General features: G+C 46.6%; 2 protein-coding genes and 1 long non-coding RNA gene across 7 annotated transcripts in view; 2 read left to right on the top strand and 1 right to left on the bottom strand.

Annotated features, from left to right (window-relative positions):
* SPECC1L (sperm antigen with calponin homology and coiled-coil domains 1 like) overlaps positions 1–4,102 on the top strand; it is an 85,175-nt gene extending 81,073 nt beyond the window's left edge. The window contains exon 16 of one of the 2 annotated variants that reach the window (XM_053959037.1): positions 4,030–4,102. In XM_053959037.1, coding sequence (XP_053815012.1) covers positions 4,030–4,071 — 42 coding nt within the window. In that variant the 3' untranslated portion in view covers positions 4,072–4,102. The remainder of the gene's footprint in view (positions 1–4,029) is intronic. The other variant, XM_053959036.1, reaches the window with a different exon arrangement.
* A 435-nt stretch (positions 4,103–4,537) lies between these two features.
* Positions 4,538–18,094, top strand: ADORA2A (adenosine A2a receptor). 4 transcript variants are annotated; one of them, XM_053959039.1, is made up of 4 exons: positions 4,538–4,905; positions 12,189–12,877; positions 17,768–17,851; positions 18,014–18,094. In XM_053959039.1, the coding sequence occupies exons 1-3, from the start codon at positions 4,556–4,558 to the stop codon at positions 17,830–17,832; spliced, it is 1,104 nt and encodes a 367-aa protein (XP_053815014.1). In that variant the 5' UTR covers positions 4,538–4,555; the 3' UTR covers positions 17,833–17,851; positions 18,014–18,094. The 4 variants fall into 4 exon arrangements, with proteins under 4 accessions (XP_053815014.1, XP_053815015.1, XP_053815016.1 ...); XM_053959040.1 differs by lacking the exon at positions 18,014–18,094 and adding an exon at positions 15,165–15,257 and having other exon boundaries at positions 17,768–17,846; XM_053959041.1 differs by lacking the exons at positions 17,768–17,851; positions 18,014–18,094 and having other exon boundaries at positions 12,189–12,510; positions 12,744–12,846.
* Positions 10,820–12,058, bottom strand: LOC128796954 (uncharacterized). Its single transcript, XR_008433952.1, has 3 exons — positions 12,012–12,058; positions 11,455–11,909; positions 10,820–10,942 (listed from the first exon to the last, which is right to left on the bottom strand). It is a non-coding gene; the product is annotated as an uncharacterized LOC128796954 (long non-coding RNA).
* Positions 18,095–19,362: the final 1,268 nt, after the last annotated feature.

The following is a 19,362-nucleotide window of genomic DNA, read 5'->3' as shown; positions in this document are numbered from 1 at the left end:
TCTGAGGTGGGTGATTTGAACCAAGCAGTGGCTGAGGGCTCACCTCGATGCTTTTGGCCCTCAGGAGAGAGAAGGGGCAGCACCTTAGTCCAAAGTCAACTGGAGATGCCAAACTAAAGCTTGCTTAGGCTCTGCTGGTGAATTGCTTCATGGGAACGTGCTGTGCAGATGCTTTATTGAATTTTCAAGGAGGAGTTTCTCATTGGGACTGAAATATGAGAGAGAACAGAGTGTTCCAAGTCACTACAAACGAGCAGAGCACCAGGTTTACAGGTTTGAGAATGACAAAAAGGGTTTATTTAATAATGGGAGAAAGGCCGGAACATAGCCCGGGGTATCAAGAAGGAATTAACAAAATAAAACAAGGGCTTATGAAGAAATACTAATTGTAGCTGTCCAGCCTGTTGGGTGATACAGGTTATTTTTCTGAAGTTTCAAGAAGCTTGCCATGCTGATCCCTCAAGGGCCTGAGATGTTAAATATACACTTCCCCAGTGAGTAAAGCAGATTGTTAATTAATTTTTTCTTATTAGACCTGATTGCTGAGCCTTTGGGTCTTGCATGAAGTAGACAATTCTACAATAAATTTCATTTTGCCTCTGGATCTACATCATCTTCTCTGGGAGGTCTCTATTCATTTTGTCCCTGTGCAGTGAATTTCTAGCTGTATAAGCAGAAAGACTGAGCCTGTTCTTGTTTTAAAGCAAGTTGCAAATACTCCTGAAATGGAGATTTGTTATGTCAGGTGAGCACTACAGCAGCTGACACTGTGAGAGAGGAATGAGGAGAGGTGGGTGAGCTCAGGTTGAACATGAACCCTCCCAGGCTGTGGCACGTTCTGTCAGCAGCAGGTGAGGCTGGGCTTGTGTGGCCAGTAATTGGTTTTTCTAATGTCAGTGGCTACTCAGCGGCGCTGAAGCAGAGACAGAATGTTTTGTCGTGGCTGGGACACCTGCTCAGCTCCAGCCATTTCTCCCCTGAGATGTGCTGGCTCTGCAGAACTCCGAGTGTTTTCTGGCCCATCTGAGAGCAGAGGGTGGAAGGACATGCTGTCCTTTTCTGGACATAACATTCTGATTGCTTCAGAATAAATGACTGGGGCTTAGGATGAAGAATCAGGCCACTGTTTGTGTAGAGAGACGGAAGAAAGGGACAAACAAATTCAGAGATAAAAGATTCAAATTTAACATGAGGCCATGAAAGAGTCAAAGTAGGAGGTTAAAAGCTCTGTTGTGTCAGAGAACAGTGTGTGATGTAGCCATTAAACTTCAGATTCCAGCACTGTTCTCTTTCAGGTTCAGGCAAAGGTGTAGGAAATTTCAGCTTTGTGCTGAGCCATTGGTATGTGCAGAACCTCCACACTGAAGTTTGTTACTTTCCTCCATGTCCTGCTGGAGTTTGAGATGAGCCAGAGCCAGGTTAAACAAAATGCATCTAGGATTAGTATGGATTTGTGATCCTACTGAAGGGAGCTCTCAAATGGGGAAGAATATCCAGTAATTTTGCTTTGATCCTCTTCACTGAGGCGTATAAGCTGTGAACATGATGGGCAAGAGCAACATAGCAGGACTTCAGGTAAATCCTCTGAGCATCAAGATTAAGGTGCTCAGTTCTCAGGCTGGCTCCTCCCAAACAGGGCTTCCTTCAGTTCTTCTGACTCCATCTCAGAGGAGCTTGTGGGGGAATTACAGTGGCTTTAGCAGTAGTTTGGGCCCAAGTATGTCAGAGTAATTTGTTAAATTTTTCTAAACTTGGCCTGGCACTGGAGTTTGAACGTGCTCTTGTCCTGCATGGTGAGGTGGGAGCCTGTGGGAGGTGTGTGCTCCCACTCTGTCCTGCTGAGGGACTCAGGGGCTCACACCCACCTCAGTCTCAGGCACAGCCATCCTGCACCCCCCCTTCCTCTTAGGAGCCTGTTTTGCCCACTGCTTCCTTTGTTAGGTTGTTTTTTTTCCTCCTACCAGCTTTTTCCTGTCTTTTTTTTCTCCCTTCTTGCTCACACACATGCACAAAATATTGTTTATTTCTCATCCTGCCCCTTCTGTTCTCTCTGCCTCCAGATCTTCTTTATTTCTGTCTTATATTCATTCTAATCCCGGGCTGGAGGGTGAGGTTTCAGTATCACTGCTTTGAAACAAACCTGTTGGGATTTGTAATGGACAAGCAGATCCTTGCAGGGGCATATCACTGACATCTCTGAAATCCAAGAAAGTAAAAGCCATCTTTAGGAAGCCATTGAAAAACTGAACATTTTGGTGTAGGAGCACAGACAATACAGAGACTTCTTGGGGTTTTTCTTCTTTAAAAAAGATTAAATGGATGATCTTTATCTTCCTCTTAATAGCTAGATCACACACTGATCTCTTCTGTTGGTTTCTTCTGCTAAAACCAAACAAAACACAGAAACAACATAGCTGAAGGTACAGAAAAGCGAAGGTTTTGAAGCATGTCCAAACCACCAAGAATCATTCACTTTCCTTTCAAATGCAGCATTAGCAATAGAGCTCTAAATCAATGAAAGGTCTAAAATTAGATTATATTCCTGAGATCAGATGTGAATCACAAGTTAATCATATTTTCTTTTATTATCACTGTCTTTACCCTTTTATTTTATCCTGAGAAATTAGGTTTCTGACTTGAAAACAGAGTGAACTGTGAAGGCATCAAACCCTGATGGGTGAGACCACACCAGTAACCTGTGGATGGGGCTCAGAAATCACGTGTTTTGGAGGTTCATGTTGCACCCAAAACTGAGCTTGGTGATTTATCAGTTGGTGCTGTGTTTCTCTCTCTCCTAACCCTCTGATGTATCAAGCTGTTTCTTAAATTAATGAGAAAATATTATTGCTAAAGCTTGCTAAATAAGGTTTGCAACCCACTCTGGAAGTGACAGGCGAGGACAGCAAGCAATTATCTCTTGACTGTGGCACAAAGCTCAAGGAACTGTGTTCTGCCTTCTGTATTTTTAGCTGAAACTGTGGTGAAATGCACCCATATCTGAAGCAGAGGTATGAGGTGACCTGCAGGGCGTGCAGGTGATGTGTATCTGCTCGTATGAAATGCAGCTGCAGGCTTGTTTCCTCACAAGCAGCACCAGCTTTAGTCCCAGAGCTGTGTGCAGGACACTGCAGGAACTCGAATGCAGCCCTGAGCCATGGCATTGGCATTGTGTCTGTGTGTGTATTTCTGGGAGAGATGTGTTTTGGTGGGCCTGGTTCTGGCTGGTTGAAGGTAAAGGATGATGCTGTCCTGGATGCAACAAACACTATGGACAGTGCAGGTATAATGAACAAATGGTTTGCTTATAGGATACAGATTTACATGAACAAAAATGATGGAGTTGCAGGAGGGGAGCTTGCAGAGACCCTTGCAAAGAGTGTGCATGGTCAGTCAGCAGGAGTGTCCTCAAAGATGTCCCTGTCTGAACGCCTTGAACACTTCTCCCTGCCATGGATCTTGTTCATGGATACACGGAGGCCAGACAGCTGTGGCCACAGAGGGGTGACCACGCATGCCAGCAGTGTAGCTGCCCTATGAATGAGGGCTCATGTCCTTGCAGAGCAGGGTACTGGTGCAGCGGTTTTGTGGCAAAGCACGTGAGGGTGGGCAGCACGTGATGGCCCAAACCCGGTGTTTGCCATCAGAGGGAGACAGGTGTGTGTGAAAGGCTCCTCCACCTTTCCTCTGTGCAGCCTCAGCACTTGCTGGGACATAATTAGTGGGGCTCTCGTGTTTCAGGGCGGGCTGTGGAGCAGCTGCTGAAGTGCCAGCTCAGTTGGTAGCCTCGAAAACAAAACATCCCTTGTTTCTCATCACCACTGTGAAACGCTGCCTTCCTGAACTTGGGTTTGGCCCTGCAGCTTTCAGGATAGACAAAATGTGAGAATTTTGTCAATAATGTATTCTTCTAGGTCTGTGTAATATCCATTATCAATTTAATGTGCCACTTTAATGAGATTTTGCTTTCTCCATCGCCTCCATAGAGCTGATTACTTAGTGTATGTGGTTGATGTTTTCTTTTCTTTTTAGAGGAAACTGCAAGTGAAGAAGTTTAATGTTTGCTTCAGCTGAAGAGAATATTTCCCAAGTCCTGGTGGGAAAAGGTGAAAAAGAGGACCAGAGGATGTTGCTATGGTATGGAGATGACAGGAAGCCATGACTAGAAGGGGGATTGTCAACAGGAAACAAAGCACCGCAGCCAATGTGGCACTGCTGTACAGTACAGCTGCTGTGCTGCGCTGCCTGCTGGACTCTGAGGCCTGGGGAGCACTGTGTGTCCCCAAGAGAGATTTTCCTGTCCGTTTGTCTGCTGGAGTCTGAATTATTCTGCACCTGGTTAATCCTTTTTGCTGGAGCCGGCAGACCCTGGGCTTTTTTTCTTGACACCATCTACTGTAAAGTCCTTGAAGAGCTATAGGGAGAAAAATATGTGTGTGAGCAGCCTTCCTGGGCTGGCAGCCGAGCACTCCACAGAGCCCAGGCAGCTTTGAGGGGCCTTGGCTGTTCAGTGCTCTGCAGATATGAACGCTGAGCTTTGGGCCTGGTTGTTCTCACCATGCTAGTACATGGGAAGGACGACTTCCTCTCAGACATAGCCTACATCATCCTGGAACTGATCATCGCCGTGCTGGCCATCCTGGGCAACATCCTGGTCTGCTGGGCCGTCTATTTGAACAGCAACTTGCAGAACGTCACCAACTATTTTGTGGTGTCCCTGGCTGCTGCTGACATTGCTGTGGGAGTGCTGGCAATCCCCTTTGCCATCACCATCAGCACTGGCTTCTGTGCCTTCTTCTATGGCTGCCTTTTCATTGCCTGCTTTGTCCTGGTCTTGACTCAGAGCTCCATCTTCAGCCTCCTTGCTATCGCCATCGACAGAATCATTGCCATCCGAATACCCCTCAGGTAAGCACGGGCTGGGCTGGGGTGGTGAGGGCTCAACATCCCTAAAAACCACAGGTCTGGAGATGAATCAAGGAAGGAAAAGTTAAATGAGGATTGGTTCTTTTTCTCCTGTATTTTGAAAGCAACTTTTCTAGGTCTCAAAGTCTGCTTTGGCTGGTGGATTTTCTGGTTGCTTCCTTTTCCTGTTCTTCTCTGTTCTCCTGTGGTGGGTGTCCATGGCATCACAGAGGTGCTGCCTGGGAGCTACCACTCCATGCCTAGGCAAACTGTGCCCTGAGCTGCAGCAGTGGCACCAGAGGGATGGTGGAGGGCAGAAAGGGGGTGAGGTCAGCTTGTCCCCCTCCCCGTGGGGAGGAGGGGGGTTCTGCTTGAAGCTGTAGCAGCAGGGCTGGGGGGAGAGGGGTGGGGTTTTCTCTCAGGGGTCTGTTAAATGTGAAGGGAGAGGAAGCAGAAAGGCCTTAGTAAGATTTGGACTGGCTCAGGCACTGCCTCTGGCAGCACAGCATAGGTTAGGTGAAGGTGGAGGCTTGTCACAACCCACGCCTACAGATGGGGATTTTGTGGTCTCTGCAGTTTAAAGAAAGAAAAGGACATTTTAATGACTAGGACTGGCTGCTACTTAGTGTGCAACCAGGGAGGCTGACATGGGACAAGGGGAAGTTTTGCCATGCACACAGGGGCTGCTGCTCAGTTCAGTTTGGCAGGAGCAGGTTGTTGTGATGGCTGTGTGTGCCCGTGGGCGCGAGGCAGCGCTGCGTTGCTGCGACAGTGCTCCGAGGCACTCGCTGAGCTCCAGAGATGGAGAGGAAGCCCCTGGAGAGGCTGCTGCAGGAGAATTGTAGGAGTCTCCTTCCTTCCTGTCTTGTCCTTAGGAGGATGCAGCATGCTCTCAGGAAAGGAGAGACTGCCTTCATCTCCTGAACAACCAACATGGCTGCAAAATGGAACAAATTTCTGATTTTTGTGCTCTTGAGTTTGAGTTTTTGGACATCCTCACTCTTCTTGAGCTTAAATCACTTGTGCTGATCTGTACAATTTAGTCCTGTCTCTTCTGAATACTTTGGTCATGCAGCACTTATGTCAATTAACACAAACCTCCTGCTCAAAACCAGAATGGGAGCCCTGGAGAGCGGAAATTGCCTTTCCATGTGGACCAGTGCAGCCAAGTCTTTCCTGAATCCTTGCCTCAGCAAGTTTGTGCTCTATAACATTGCATTTAATGAGTAGTGTCCAAACCCTATTGGTCATACCTTTTACAGCCTTTAGTTTTGATGTAGATGTAAGGAATAACTATTCCATTCCATTGCAGAGAAATCTCTGTTGGTAATAGTTACCTATAAACTCAACTGTCTCTACTTTTCTACAGTTCTGCTATAGATGATTTCAGTTTATAAACCAAAATAATGATAGATGGTACAAGGAAATATATTGAGTAGCCCCTGGGAGCTGCCTCTGAAATGGTTTTGAGAAGGGCTGATGTCTTGATTTCATCTCTCATGAGGTAACTCTGAGGACGGCTGCTGACAGTTTAAGCACTCTTATTGCTAGAGGATGACTTGCCAGGAAAGGGATTTTAAAAATCTGGATTTCTGCCCACATTTTGGGCTATCACTGTGACTATATTGTCTTGAAAATCTAATTTCCTGGTACAGCCAAGGTAAAGAGTCTTTTCAAAAAACCAGACTACATCAGTGCTGGGCATGACACCGGTTTCACTATCTTGTTTTGGAAAAAACAGAGCACACCCTCTTCTGCCCCAGGAACAGAGGGACTGATTGGATGCAGAAACCCACAGGTAAATCCATGGGTTCCTCCTCCTCTCTGTCCTCTGCTGGTTTGTTCTTTCACAGCAGGAGTGATGTACTTGTCAATTGTGTTTCCCCTTTAGAATTTATGGATGAATAAGCATTTATAGCCTCAGACACGCTGAGGAAGTGAAAGCTGATTGTCTGAAGAGGGAAATGTGGTATAATTTAGATTGCCCACATCCTCACGTTTTTTCTTTTTCTAATAGCTGTTTGTCTCAAAAATGGGTCAAACAACTTGAAGGAAAGTTCTGCCACTAACAGTATGTTGTTTTCACCACATCCTTTAATACCTGGAAGGCTCCTTTTCCTCCTCACGGGACATGAGAGGTACCACCAGGTATTCCTAATATTCATTAGCTGAATCATTAATAAATCAGACTTCTTTCACTCTAGCAAAACCAAAAAGGGCCAAACCTGTGCTTTGTTCTTCTGTTTCTCTTTAAATATTTCATGTCTGATTTGTCCTAATGAAGATAACTGTATATGTGGATGCGCATTCCCACAGAAATCAACTGTCAGTATTAAGAAGGCAGAAGAGTGAGTTTTCTGATACCGCTTGGTTTTGGACCCCTAGGTACATTATTAGTTAACTTTGAAATTATTTTTCTGTGGATAAAAGACCCTCCTCCAAAAAACTGCAATGAGAAAAGACATTTATAGGTGAAATTTTAAAATGGATAAAAACTAATTTGTGAATATCTTATGTGTTCTGCCTTTCAAACAATTGAAACGTTTTGTAGAATTTGTAGAATTTTTGTTCAATTTTCCACAAGTTCTCAGGCATTTTGCTGAATTCTGCCAGATTTTATACAAATGAAACACTCTGCAAGTGGCAGTAAGGCACTCCCAAGGAAGGGAGCCCGAGCCATTGTTCACTCTAGGACAAATGAGGTCTCTCGCATGGCAGGTACCTGAAAACCTGCACTGGCTAATGTCAAACCCCCAGGTGCTCTGAACAAAACTGGCTGTGAGTCTGAGCCCCAAGATGAAGCCCTGGGCCAAGAACAATTGCTGCTTTCCAGGCACCGTGGTGCCAGCAAGGGCTCCGTGGGCAGCGCGCCCAGCCACGTGCTCCGGTGCAGGCATTTGTGTAAAGACATTCCCAGGGGAAGGACAGGTAGCTCCAACACACTGGAAGAGAGGGGAAATTTTCCTTCCTGCAGCCAAGCAGAAAAGTTTGCTGAGGTTACTGAGGTTGCTGCTTGCTCTCTGTGCTGGATTCGAGCATGAAACACGTCGGTCATACAGTGCCAACTGCAGGCCTTTTCCTCTGGTGAAAACTGCTTTTGCTGCTGCAATGCTTCTCTGGGGAAACATTATTTAAGGTGCAGCTCCCTGATGTTTGGAGCTTTGGGACTCATTTATCCCATGTGGTGGTGATTTAAACTGCAGTTCTGAGGTGGCATTGGGGTGTTTTTCTGCCAGAGGACATGAAGAACTGGCTTCCCAAAGCCTAGGAAGAACAGGGGAGATGAACACCAACCCTGAATAAAGTATAGGATGTGCAAGGGACCTTTGAGCTGAGAACAGCCTGTTCCAGTAGTTGCTTTAATTCCCTAGGGTTCCTTTCTGAAATGCTCATATGTGAGCATGTAAACCAGTGAATCAGGGTTTTAATGTTTTATTGCCACTTTGAGCCATATGTGGACTTATTTCTTTCCTTGCTCACCATAAACCTGTTGACTTTATGGTAGGCATTTCCTACATATGCTCATATGTTAAATAGATTTAAGGCAGGTTCAGCTGATGTGAAAACAGAGTAATTCCCCTCCTTCTTTTAAATGGGCACAGCTTTGAAAGCAGTGCCTTCATGGCCTGCACAGAACTTGCTGTTACCAAGGTTTTATTCAGGAAGCTGATCACGTCACAAGCAGAACTGTGTCTGCCCATCATTCCTGCTTCTGCTGTTTAGAGGAGATAATGCTGGGTACCTGTGCCCACCTGTGGGACCCCACCTCTCCCATCTCCATAGCGTGGATAAACACCAGGATCAGTTGGTACCTGGCAATAGAGAGGAAGGTTCTGGACTGAGTGGTTTGGGAAGGGTTGCTTAGTTGGTACATGTGAAGGTTTCAGTGTGATTTCTTGCCCTGTCACAGATTTCCTGGATGATCTGGGATTGCCAGGGTCTCTCATTTCCACATACATGTAATATCTGGCTTGGTCCTGTCCATGATGGCTGCAGCTGCCTGAGCTGTGTGTTGTTGAGTGGATGTGCTTGGTGAGCAGCATTTTGTAGTGATTTGTTAAACACCTTTGAGCAGTGCTGGAATTCAGAACAAAGCCCTCAGCTGAGCACAGGCATTCTGGGTGATGCAGTAAAGGTCTCTCAAAAATGCTCCACACCTGACAGAGGATGTGCAGTGCTGTCCACCAAAGGAGGGTTTGGAAGACAAGCAGCAGGATGGCTGGACATTGTGATGGTGAGTTAGGGCAGCTACATATCACTCAGTGTATTGAAAGATCTTAACTTCTCCCTGAAGACACTCTGGACAGACTACCAGCTTTGTCTCCCACCCAATCTCAGAGACTCTGCAGGAATCTTTGTCTTCATGGCACAGGACTTAGTCCAAGGACCCAGAAGTGGCACATCCACAGCCAGGTTACTCTAGGCAGCCCAGAGGAGCTGTACATTCACCAAGGGCAGCTGTTCTCCTGCTCCATTTTACCAGCTGGTTGGTTGGGAGAGCAGCAGGGCAGGTTGAAACTATTTTGGGGAAAACTTTCACATTTTCAGGTGTTTGCAAAAGTTGGGTTTGTTTTTTAGAGGACACATGTGACTCTATCCCCACCATGAGCATCCCTGTGCTCTGCAGTCACGTCCTTTGTCTGGAATTTCACAAGCAGAAGTGGTTGTTTGTGTAGCTAGTGTGTTATTTCCAGGAAGCAGAACTGTTGGTGCACAGACAATCCAGTGCTGTCGGGACACATCAGACATGCTGCAAAGTCACCTGCCAGCTATGCAGATCATGGGCTGCAGGTGTGACCAGCTCCTTTCAGCAGGTTGTGTCTCCTGCATGGTGCCAGCAACTCCCAGGGGAGGGGATGAGTCTGGGAAGCCCTGAAGTTACCCTGTAGAGCTCTGCAGCACTGAGGATATAGAGAGTGGCTTTGGCCTGGCTGCTGTGAGCCTGGAAAGATACTGAGACAAAGTACACAAAGATGTACACAATGTCTTCAATGACATCTCCAAGTGGATAAGAGGAAAGAGTCCAGGAAAGCCCATCTGGATTATAATGCTACCTCAGCCAACTCAGTCAGAGGTGCCTCATGTGGATCCGAGAAATTAAGCTCTCCTAAACAAATTGACACTTCTCAGTGGGTACCTGGCCAGCACAAGGCCATTGGCTTTGTCAGGAGATGCTGTGAGCTTTCTGTCCTGACCCTCAGAGTTATTGAGCAAGGTGTCATGGACATGCACTCCAGCACAATGCTCTGCAGCTGGGAAGCTGCTTGGATTCAGTGCTGTTCTGAAGCCTTATAAAGCATGGGAATCCCCAGAGGACAAGAGGGAGGGGGAAGTGTGGCGGGGTGTTTGTCTGGAGCAGTAGTGAATATATTTTTAGTGGAAGGGAAGGGACATCTCTAGTCGTGGGATAACAGCTGCACAATTTCAAAATTCCTCTGACAAGATGTAGCTAATTCCAGGGCTGCAGGGTTTTGATGGTTGTGGGATGTTTTTGGGATTTGTTTTTGTGGGGTGTTTTTTTGTGTTTTTGTTTTGGTTTTGTTTGTTTTGTTTTGGTCGGTTGGTTTGTTTTATTGTTTTTTCAGGCTTCAAGGGCCTCCAGCCACTCTCTTGCTCCCTGAGTGTACATTTCAAAGCACAGATGCTGTTTTGATGTGTTGATGAGGTCTGAATGGAGCAGCTCTCTGCTACCATTCATGCCGTGCGCTTTGCATCCTTAAAGCACTGGGCAGGATCCACTAATTGCTGGAAAAAACCTTTTTCTCCCTCAGAATCAGCTGAATTCCTTCCTCATTTCTGGAAGGGCAATTTAGGTGTGTTTTTCGTGCTGGGAATTGTGTGGTTGGCTCCCTTATCCACTTACTCTTTTCTGGTTTTAAAATGCAACTGAGAAAGGGAAATTCAAGCCTGATGAGTCTTGTTTTTTTCCAAAGTCTATTGTCAGGGATTTAAAGCATGTGCAGGATCTCCATTCTTTACTGTGCAAAAGCAGCCACTCTTCTCCCCTGTCTTGAACTTGTGTTGGGATAGGAGCATGAACCTGTGGGAGTAATTATTTCACTGGGAGATGGAAAGATTTCTGTGGCTTGTTGTATTATTTCTTGTAAAGTTTGTTTTCGGAGAGAACTGGGGACAGAGGGAGAAGGAGCACTGAGTAAACACTGGGAGCCCAGGGCTACTGTCCGGTCAAATACAGTGTGGGACCCATGCTGCACAATGTGGGAATCCAGCCATCTACTTTCCATGCTGAGCATTACCCAGGGAAGGAAATTGCATTGAAATGTTAAACTGCTGCCCTAATTTACATTTTCAGAGGGGAGAACTGGTGGAGTCAGCTCAGGACTCGCAGAAACCTGTGAGGCCCTGGAAACTGGCTGATATTTCAAACTAACCAAGGTCTCTGCTGCACTCTGTCAGATTCTTACCATGTTGCTTATTGTTTCTTTCAACAGATCTTGGAAAGTTTACTGTTAACAGCGCTGGCTTCAGCCAGGCATCAATACCTCCACCACTGAGGTCCCCTTGGTGTGTGCAGTGCAGGCCATGGCATACCTTAGTCAGGGAATTGTTCCCAGCTTAATTCCTCTTTTCTGAGAAACACATGGGGTCGACTTAGCTGGGCTGATGAGGAAAACTGCTGACTTGCCTCAGTTATTTCAAGAAAGTTGGTGGTGCTGGTTTTCCTGAAAGTGCCATTGAGGAACAGAGTGCCATGCAGGCAATGCCAACCTGGCTGCTGCAGCTGAGCCAGGAGGACTTCCCTGGAGCACACCAGAATGTGGATGCAGGGCTGGTGGCACTGTGCCTCCAGGCTCTTTTGTGCTATTTGGTTTACAGATCTACTGCAAGACAGACCTAACAATTCCATGCTAAAAGGCTGCTCCTTTGCCAGGAAGGAGACGCTGCCTTAGCCTTTGGCAAGAGACCCACGGTGGTCTTCATCACAAGGGTCAGAGCAGTGCTCTTGGTTATCCAGGCTGCAAGATCTATGTGCACACCCAAGTGGACTGGTGGAGTGAAGGAGCACAGATGAAAACTGAATTAATTTCCCTGCTTTTCTGTCAACTATTCACTGCTTAAAGGAAAGGGAAGGGAAGTAGGTGGCTCACAGTGTCACCATGTCCTTGGTGTACTGCATGGGTTCTGCACATCAGTGAAAAGGCCCCTCTGATGAAGCAGGTGCCTTTCTCACTGTCTTCTGGAACATGGGGCCATTGTGAGGTTGTGTAGGTGCCAGCAGCTTGTTGAATGACACTGATACAGCTTCCATCTCCTCTGCTTTACAGGTACAATGGCTTGGTGACCGGCTCTCGAGCCAAAGGCATCATTGCCATCTGCTGGGTGTTGTCCTTCATCATCGGCCTGACCCCAATGCTGGGGTGGCACAAGCGTGCCCAGATCGAAGAGCTGGGCTCCAACTGGTCCTCTCCCATCAACTGCAGCAACAGCATGGTGGCGTGTCTCTTCGAGGCTGTGGTCACCATGGAGTACATGGTCTACTACAACTTCTTTGCCTGTGTGCTCCTGCCCCTCCTTCTCATGTTTGGTATCTACTTGAAAATCTTCATGGCAGCCCGGCGCCAGCTCAAGCAGATGGAGAACAAGATGGTACATGGGGAACGTTCCCGCTCCACGTTGCAGAAGGAAGTCCATGCAGCCAAGTCTTTAGCCATCATTGTCGGGCTGTTTGCAGTCTGCTGGCTTCCACTACACATCATTAACTGCTTTACCCTTTTTTGCCCAAATTGCGCCCACGCTCCCCTCTGGCTGATGTATCTGGCTATTATCCTGTCTCACGCTAACTCGGTTGTAAACCCTCTAATTTATGCCTACCGCATCAGGGAGTTCCGACACACCTTCCGTAAAATCATCAGCCAGCACATCCTGGGCCGCAAGGAGCCGTTCAAGGCGGGAGCAGCCAGCTCCAGGACTTCCACCCACGGCGGGGACGCAGAGAACGCCAGCATACGGATCAGTGAGTATGCACTAGAGGTATACACCAACGGAGAGATCCACAGGGATCCCGAAAAGCAGGACTTAAACAAATGCAAAGCTGGCTTGGAATGGCACCAGAATGGAAATGCTCTGGACTTGGAGACAAATGGGCATCTCCCACATTCCTGCAAAAATGGGATTCTCTCAGATGCTTGCCTGAATAGGGAGCTTCACAGTGAAGAGCTAATTGATGCCCAGGTGTCTTACTCAGATCTGGAAAGAGCAGCCTTTGCTGCAGCTGATGTTTCCTGATGAGACTTTAGAAGTTTTCCTGGTAGAATTATTTTTTTTTTTCCATTGGTGACATCTGCCATGGCAGAACGGAGGTGGGGGGGCGGGGGGAGAGCAGTGTATTCAGATCGCTGTGGAGAAAGGTGTCCATATCCAGGACTATTGGATGATCCTAAATACTAGACTGGAGAAAAGCCAAGAGAGCACTGAAGTGGACTAAGGAAGGAGGGACAAGTTACCCATCAATGACCTGTCACCAAGAGCAGGGCCAAGGTCGAGGATGGCATTCCAAGTTCAGCACTGGGAGACTGCTGATGCAGGGATTTCGGGACACTTTGCTGCACTGTGCCTGTGGTTGAGTGTTGGTTTTGCTGTCTTTACCAATGGAAATAGAAGCGTGGCTGGAAGTATTCCCTGAATAACAAAGAGCAACTGGGAAGGGCCTCTGAGTACTGTGGCCCTGCAACAAGCATAAGGGGGGATAGCAAAATCTATTGTCAGGAAGGATGCCAGGAGCTGTTTGGAGAGGGAAGGAATTTACCTGATGGGAACTCTGGATACTTTCAACCATGGCACTTTGTCTTTCAGTTTGTGTTCTTAAAGCTTATTCTGCAACAGGTTGCTCAAATGGTTTTTTTCCATGTGATGATAAGGTTACTTTATGTTAACTTATAAAAGATGGGCAAGAACTCATACCCGTTCCCTGAGTGTTCAGTGTTCCAGATGCACATGGCAAATATAACCTCTTAGCACTCCACTTTGTCCAACAAATCACCAAAGCTGAGCCTTGCCAAGGATTTCCCTTTGCAAAAGGGCTGTTAGCAGGACGTGGTGCTGGGGGCCAGGGCTGTGGGCTGTGTCCTCAGGGCAGGGCTGTGAAGGGCTGTGAGTGTGTGATCTCTTTTTAGGCTGGTGGTGCCTTCTGCTTTCCCCCTGCCTCTGTGCTTCTCCTCCTGAGCTCCTAGAATGCAAATTCTTTCCATGGCCCCAGATGTGTGTGAGGGGAGGTAATATTCCATATTTCAGTCATCTTCATCCTCACTCAACAGGCTGAGGCACGTTTTTTTTTACTTCTTTCTTGGGATAGAGAGTAACCCACACACATACCTTGACCTAATTTTGGAATTGCAATGAGCTTTATTTAAAAACCCTTTTCTCCTGTGATTTCAGTTTTTTCTTGTGAAGCCTGATGTGTCCCTGTGGTGCAGAGGCCAACAGAGGCAGCTCTGGGCTCTGTCTGGTTAGAAGATGCTCCTGCTCTGAGAATCTGAAAGGTGTTAGTAAGATTGGAACTCAGCTTAGAAACTGCAGATTCTACTTTCTGTAGAAGAGAACAGGCAAATTTGTGCTGCAGCAAGTGTACACACTGCTGTGGTTTGTTGCAGAGGTGTTTCACTGCAATTTGGTAATTTTCTGGAAGGAAAATTAAGGAAGTCCAGAGCTCAAGGACAGCAAAAAACCACATCAGCTTGAATTCTACCTGAAGATTGTCTGGGTTGTGTTTTTCAGACAAATAATCCATGTCCAGTACTACCAGCCGTCTGGTACACTACAGGCAGTAGTGGTCCTATTAGGAAGTGAAAAGTCCTATTAGGAAGTGAAAAGTCTGGTAATTCCAGGGGTCTGAAGCTTATTCCCTAGCTGAAAACATCAGAAATATCCTCCCCCAGTCTGGTTCCTCCTCATGTCTGTCCACTAACATTTCAGAAGCCAAGGGGGATTTTCATACTTGAGGAAGAGCAGGTTAGGTCTGTGTGGTTTTATTCCATGTTTATTTTATATATTGTGAACTATTAAAATGAAAAATCAGTTTTATTTTGAGGAGAATTTTCTTTTTGCCAGTTTCCCTACATGCATGTGGGGAGACGTTTATGATGCTGAATGTGTTTGAGTATGTAGCTGCTCTGGGCTAGCACAAAGCTTACTGTGAGAGGGATAAAAAGATGTGGCTGCCACCACAGTCCTTAGCAGAAAGACAGGCCAGTTTGTAAAACAATAGACTTTGTGGTTTAATTGAACTGCTGCTTTCTTGGCAGGGCTCTTCCCCGTGGTCTGACGTCAGAGGAGAGGATTATCACTCCAGCAGCATGAAGGAACACTGAGCCATTTCCCTGTGACTGACGTCATAGGTAGCTCCTCCACAGGGTGACTCAGGATCTTGTCATTCTTGATCCTTCTTGATGCAATATTTCTGTAGGTTATTTGTGTGATGGCTTCTCTGACCCCCTGTAACAGTGGCAGAGGAACTCAGGAAAATGGGGGGCTGTTCTTTTCAGGCCTCAGCTGGGAGCTGAAATGTTTCTAAGAATAACACAAGATTACATCCGGCACTCATGTCAATAACAATTAGGTCCACAAAGACCCAGAGCAGGGAAGGAAGTGTGGGAAAATACCAGCATTGCTCATGTGCTGGAACACACACGAGTGCAGAAGTGTTGCCTGTTGAGCTTTAGCTGCCATTGGTAAAGGGATGGTTTGCACTGCATTGGATCAGACTTACAACAGTTGGTGTGGATTGGTAACTTTCTGTATTTCCTGAGCATCTCCACACTTACTTGTGGCAGTTTCTTGCTTGGTTCCCCAAGAATCAAGTTGATCTATATTGATGGACAAATTTAGGACTGCTTTGCTTTCCAGATTGCTCTGGAAAACTTTCCTGCCCAACCAGATCACCACGTGAGCTTAGTGACTTTCCACATGTCTTGAATTTAGCATTTGTGTTGCTGCTTGAGCTGCTCTCAAGTGTATCCAGTCCCTTTCAATATTAGTGATCAAGACTTGAAGTGAAAAGGGTGTGTCAAGGGGTGGGCTGTGAGCTGGAGGAAGAGCAGGGTATGGACAGCGTGGTTTGTGGAGCTGTCTGCAGTCACAGGAAGGAAGGGATGGCAGCTGCACTACATGCTAGGCCTTCTGGCAAACATATGGCTGAGATGGCCCCTCAGAGGATGTTTCTGAAGCAGTTGTTGGGGAGAACAGGAGCCTTTTGAACAGAATTTTTGACTTCATATTTCTTGTTTCCTAGGGATCATAATTTCAGGGCTTCCTGCTTTTTGGTTTGTTCTCCATAAAAAAAAAAAAGTCCCATCAATGAAGTGTGCTCTTTCCTTCTCCTGGCAGCTCTCCACTCTTGAGAGAAGTACCTGCCTTCCAAACTTCCTAGGATCACTCATTTTTCTTCCAGCTGGAGAACGTTTAGCTGATCCAGTTGTTCTGGATAAATAAAGATGGTGCCAAGACAAAGGGAAGAATGAGATGACTATCAGGAGAGGCTGGAGAAGACCTTCCTGGGAATCCCAGGTGCAGTGGGTCCAGAGAGTAGGAGCTGGGGTCAGCAGAGACTAATTTAATTGAACAAGAACTTCTTGCTAAAAAAGTCTGAAGATGCATAGAGAGATGTGGTGCCTCATTTGGTGTGAGGGCATTCCATGAATTTCACCATTCCCTGAAGACTCTTAGGCTCCAGAGTTGATTTGCTTTATAAGAGTTTTGGAGAAAGCAATGTTTGATCATTTGCCAGGAGTAATTTTACCAAGAGTTCTTGGGGCTCTCTCCTCAATAGGGCACTGCTTTTTGTGTGTGCAAATAAATGCACTTACAGCTGTATCCTGCAGAGTCCCATTTGGATCAGTGATGTTTCAAAGCTCTGTGCAAGTTTGAATTGCAGCTTTTGAACCAAGAAGCAATTTGGCATGGTGGGACAGCTGGAAATACGGGAGACAGAAAGGGTTTCTCACTGGTCCCAGTTGGTGCTAGGGTGCAGGTGGACTTGGAATGACATAGAATAGTCTAAGCCTTTGATCATTTTTTGAAGATGCCTCAAGGGATGCTGGTGGATATACAGAAGTCTCTAAGATGTGGGAGACTGGAGGCTCAGGATGGACAGGAATTCTTGGTAGTGAAGGAGCATTTGTAGAGTAGGTGTTTGGGAGGATTTCAGGGGAGCAGGAATGTGCTGGGAGGTGCTGTGGGGTGTAGAGATGATGCTGGCTTGAGACCAAGGTGGGACTTGCTGAGAAGGACTCTGGAAGGGATGTACAGCCTTACAGCTCTCCTGGGGTCACTGCAAGGATCAGCCCTTCCTGGGGTGTGCACTTTGTAGGGTCTATATTGACTGAGGCAGGGATGGTTCTTATGGATTATGTTCTTTCCAGACACATTTGTCCCCTTTCATGAGCACCTCTAGGTATAACAAATCCCCTTCTGCTTCATGAGCATGGGCCCTACCTAGAACCAAATCCTTCCAACCAAGTTCTGTGGAAGGACAAACAGGCTGCAGTGGTGCCACAATGCATTAAACCTGCATGCAGTACTCTCTGGTGGTGTTTGCTAAGTTCAGCTGCCTAAAAGTCAGTTCTCTTCCAAATTGTTTTGGGCATCAAATTGCACTGAGTCATTTCAGCATTTTTTTTTTCTTTCCAACCCTGAGTTCTGGCTGTCTTTATGGCAAAACACATAAAGAGTAACAAAAATCACCAGTTCCTCATTTGCATGAGATAGATGAGAATCCCCAGGCTGAGGCAATGTTGTGTATAACTTCCCACCTTACTTGCCTCCTGGGGCTGTTCATGCAAGGATGTGTTAAAATCAAGACTGGAACCTGTTGATCTGAGAACATCCATCCCTCCCCCCACTGTCTCAGGAGCTGGTGTTCCTGCCCTGTCCTGTGGAGAGGTTCTCTGTGGTCTGCAAACCAAGACACTATGAACAGCCTGCTGCACATGCTGTCAGTATGAAACAATTACTCTTTTAATTTAAATGTTTTATGATATAGATGTTGTTTTCCCTTTGTCAGTTACCATTGGGGGGAGGGGAAGGGAGTGGGAGAATCTGTGCATGTAAATGTATTTAAAGTGCATTGACCAAAGGTTTTTTTGAATCTGTGAAGTTTTCATATCTGTGAAGTCATCAGACTGCTGGGCAGTGAGGAGCCGCTGGTGCTGCGGAGTCTGTCTTGGTTACATTTCTTAATAAGCATTAAAATAATAAAATATATTTGTAAAAGAGAGTGTGAGTGCCTTTGTCCCAGGAAGATCCGGCTGGCTGGATCTTGTGTGCAAGTATTTTTTTATTATATTATTAGCTTTCTCCATTGATTGATCCTTCTGGAGAGCTCTCTCCCTGGTGCTGCCTGTGCTTTCACAGCAGAGTTTAGCATGGACTAAAGTGAGAGACCCAAATGGACTGGAAGACTCCTTCCATCGTGGCAGTAGAAATCCTTCACAGCTGTGTATGGAACACAAAGTAGAGCTGTTTTCACCCAAACCACTGCCCTGGCAGGAAGGGGGTGTTCCACAGCAGGACCTGAGGGTCCATAACTGCACCATGCAACAGCTTTGCCAGCTGTGACTGGGCCATCCCATCCTGCTGGCTCTCCTTCCATGTGGCCCTGCTGGTGCACCTCAGACCAACATCCTTTCTTCTGCCCAGTTCTTGCCAGACAAATTCGTTTGGAAATGGAGGCAGGAAATCTAGATGCTGCTGTGGTGTTTCTCCTGTCAATTCTGAGCAATGCTGAAGCAGAAGTAATTTCCAGCATTTTTCACCTGGCAGCTACTAAATGTGTGTCTAAGGAGGTTAATAGAAGTCCGTTCAATCCAAGAGGACTTGGAATTGGGAGGTTCTGAAATGAAAGTTCACCAGATAGCCATCAACCACCAGTCATTCCCTCTTCGGGGTCACTTTGCAGCTGTGCTCAAGGCCTCCAGTTTGTGGAGAGGTGCTGGCACCCTGGTGCTCTGCAGCCCTGGTGCTCTGCAGCCAACTGCCCGAGCTGTTCAACCAAGTGTGTAACTGAGAAGCTTTTTGATTTTCACTCCTTTCACAAACACTGTGCGTTTTGTTCTGCAGCATCAAAGGCCGGGAGCTTCAGAACAATGGGTGTCTGCAGGAGCCCGGCAGGAACAATGCTGAACCTGAGAAAGAGAACTTGGAAGAACAGAGAGAGCTCCCAGCTAAACAGCACAATTGGCCTGATCAGAAATCTCTGCTCAGAGATCCACACCTTGGCTCAGCCTCTCTGAGCAATTAGACTCTGCAGGGCTTTTGCTATAGACAAGAGCTGGCTGCAGCACTGGGGAACTGCTGACATTTCTCAGTGATGAAGTACGATGGGGCTGTGGAGGATTAGTAGGTTTTCCCAATGAATGGGAAATAATGATTTTGGCTCTAAAGAGCTTTTCACAGTATTTAAAACAGCAGAATCTTGCTTGTCACTTTTGCCCCCAAACAGGAAGA

This window comes from Vidua chalybeata, chromosome 18 (assembly GCF_026979565.1).
Source record: "Vidua chalybeata isolate OUT-0048 chromosome 18, bVidCha1 merged haplotype, whole genome shotgun sequence".
In the NCBI taxonomy this organism is placed as follows: domain Eukaryota; kingdom Metazoa; phylum Chordata; class Aves; order Passeriformes; family Viduidae; genus Vidua; species Vidua chalybeata.
The sequence above is the reverse complement of the archived record's forward strand: the minus strand, read 5'-3'. Positions and strand labels throughout refer to the sequence as shown.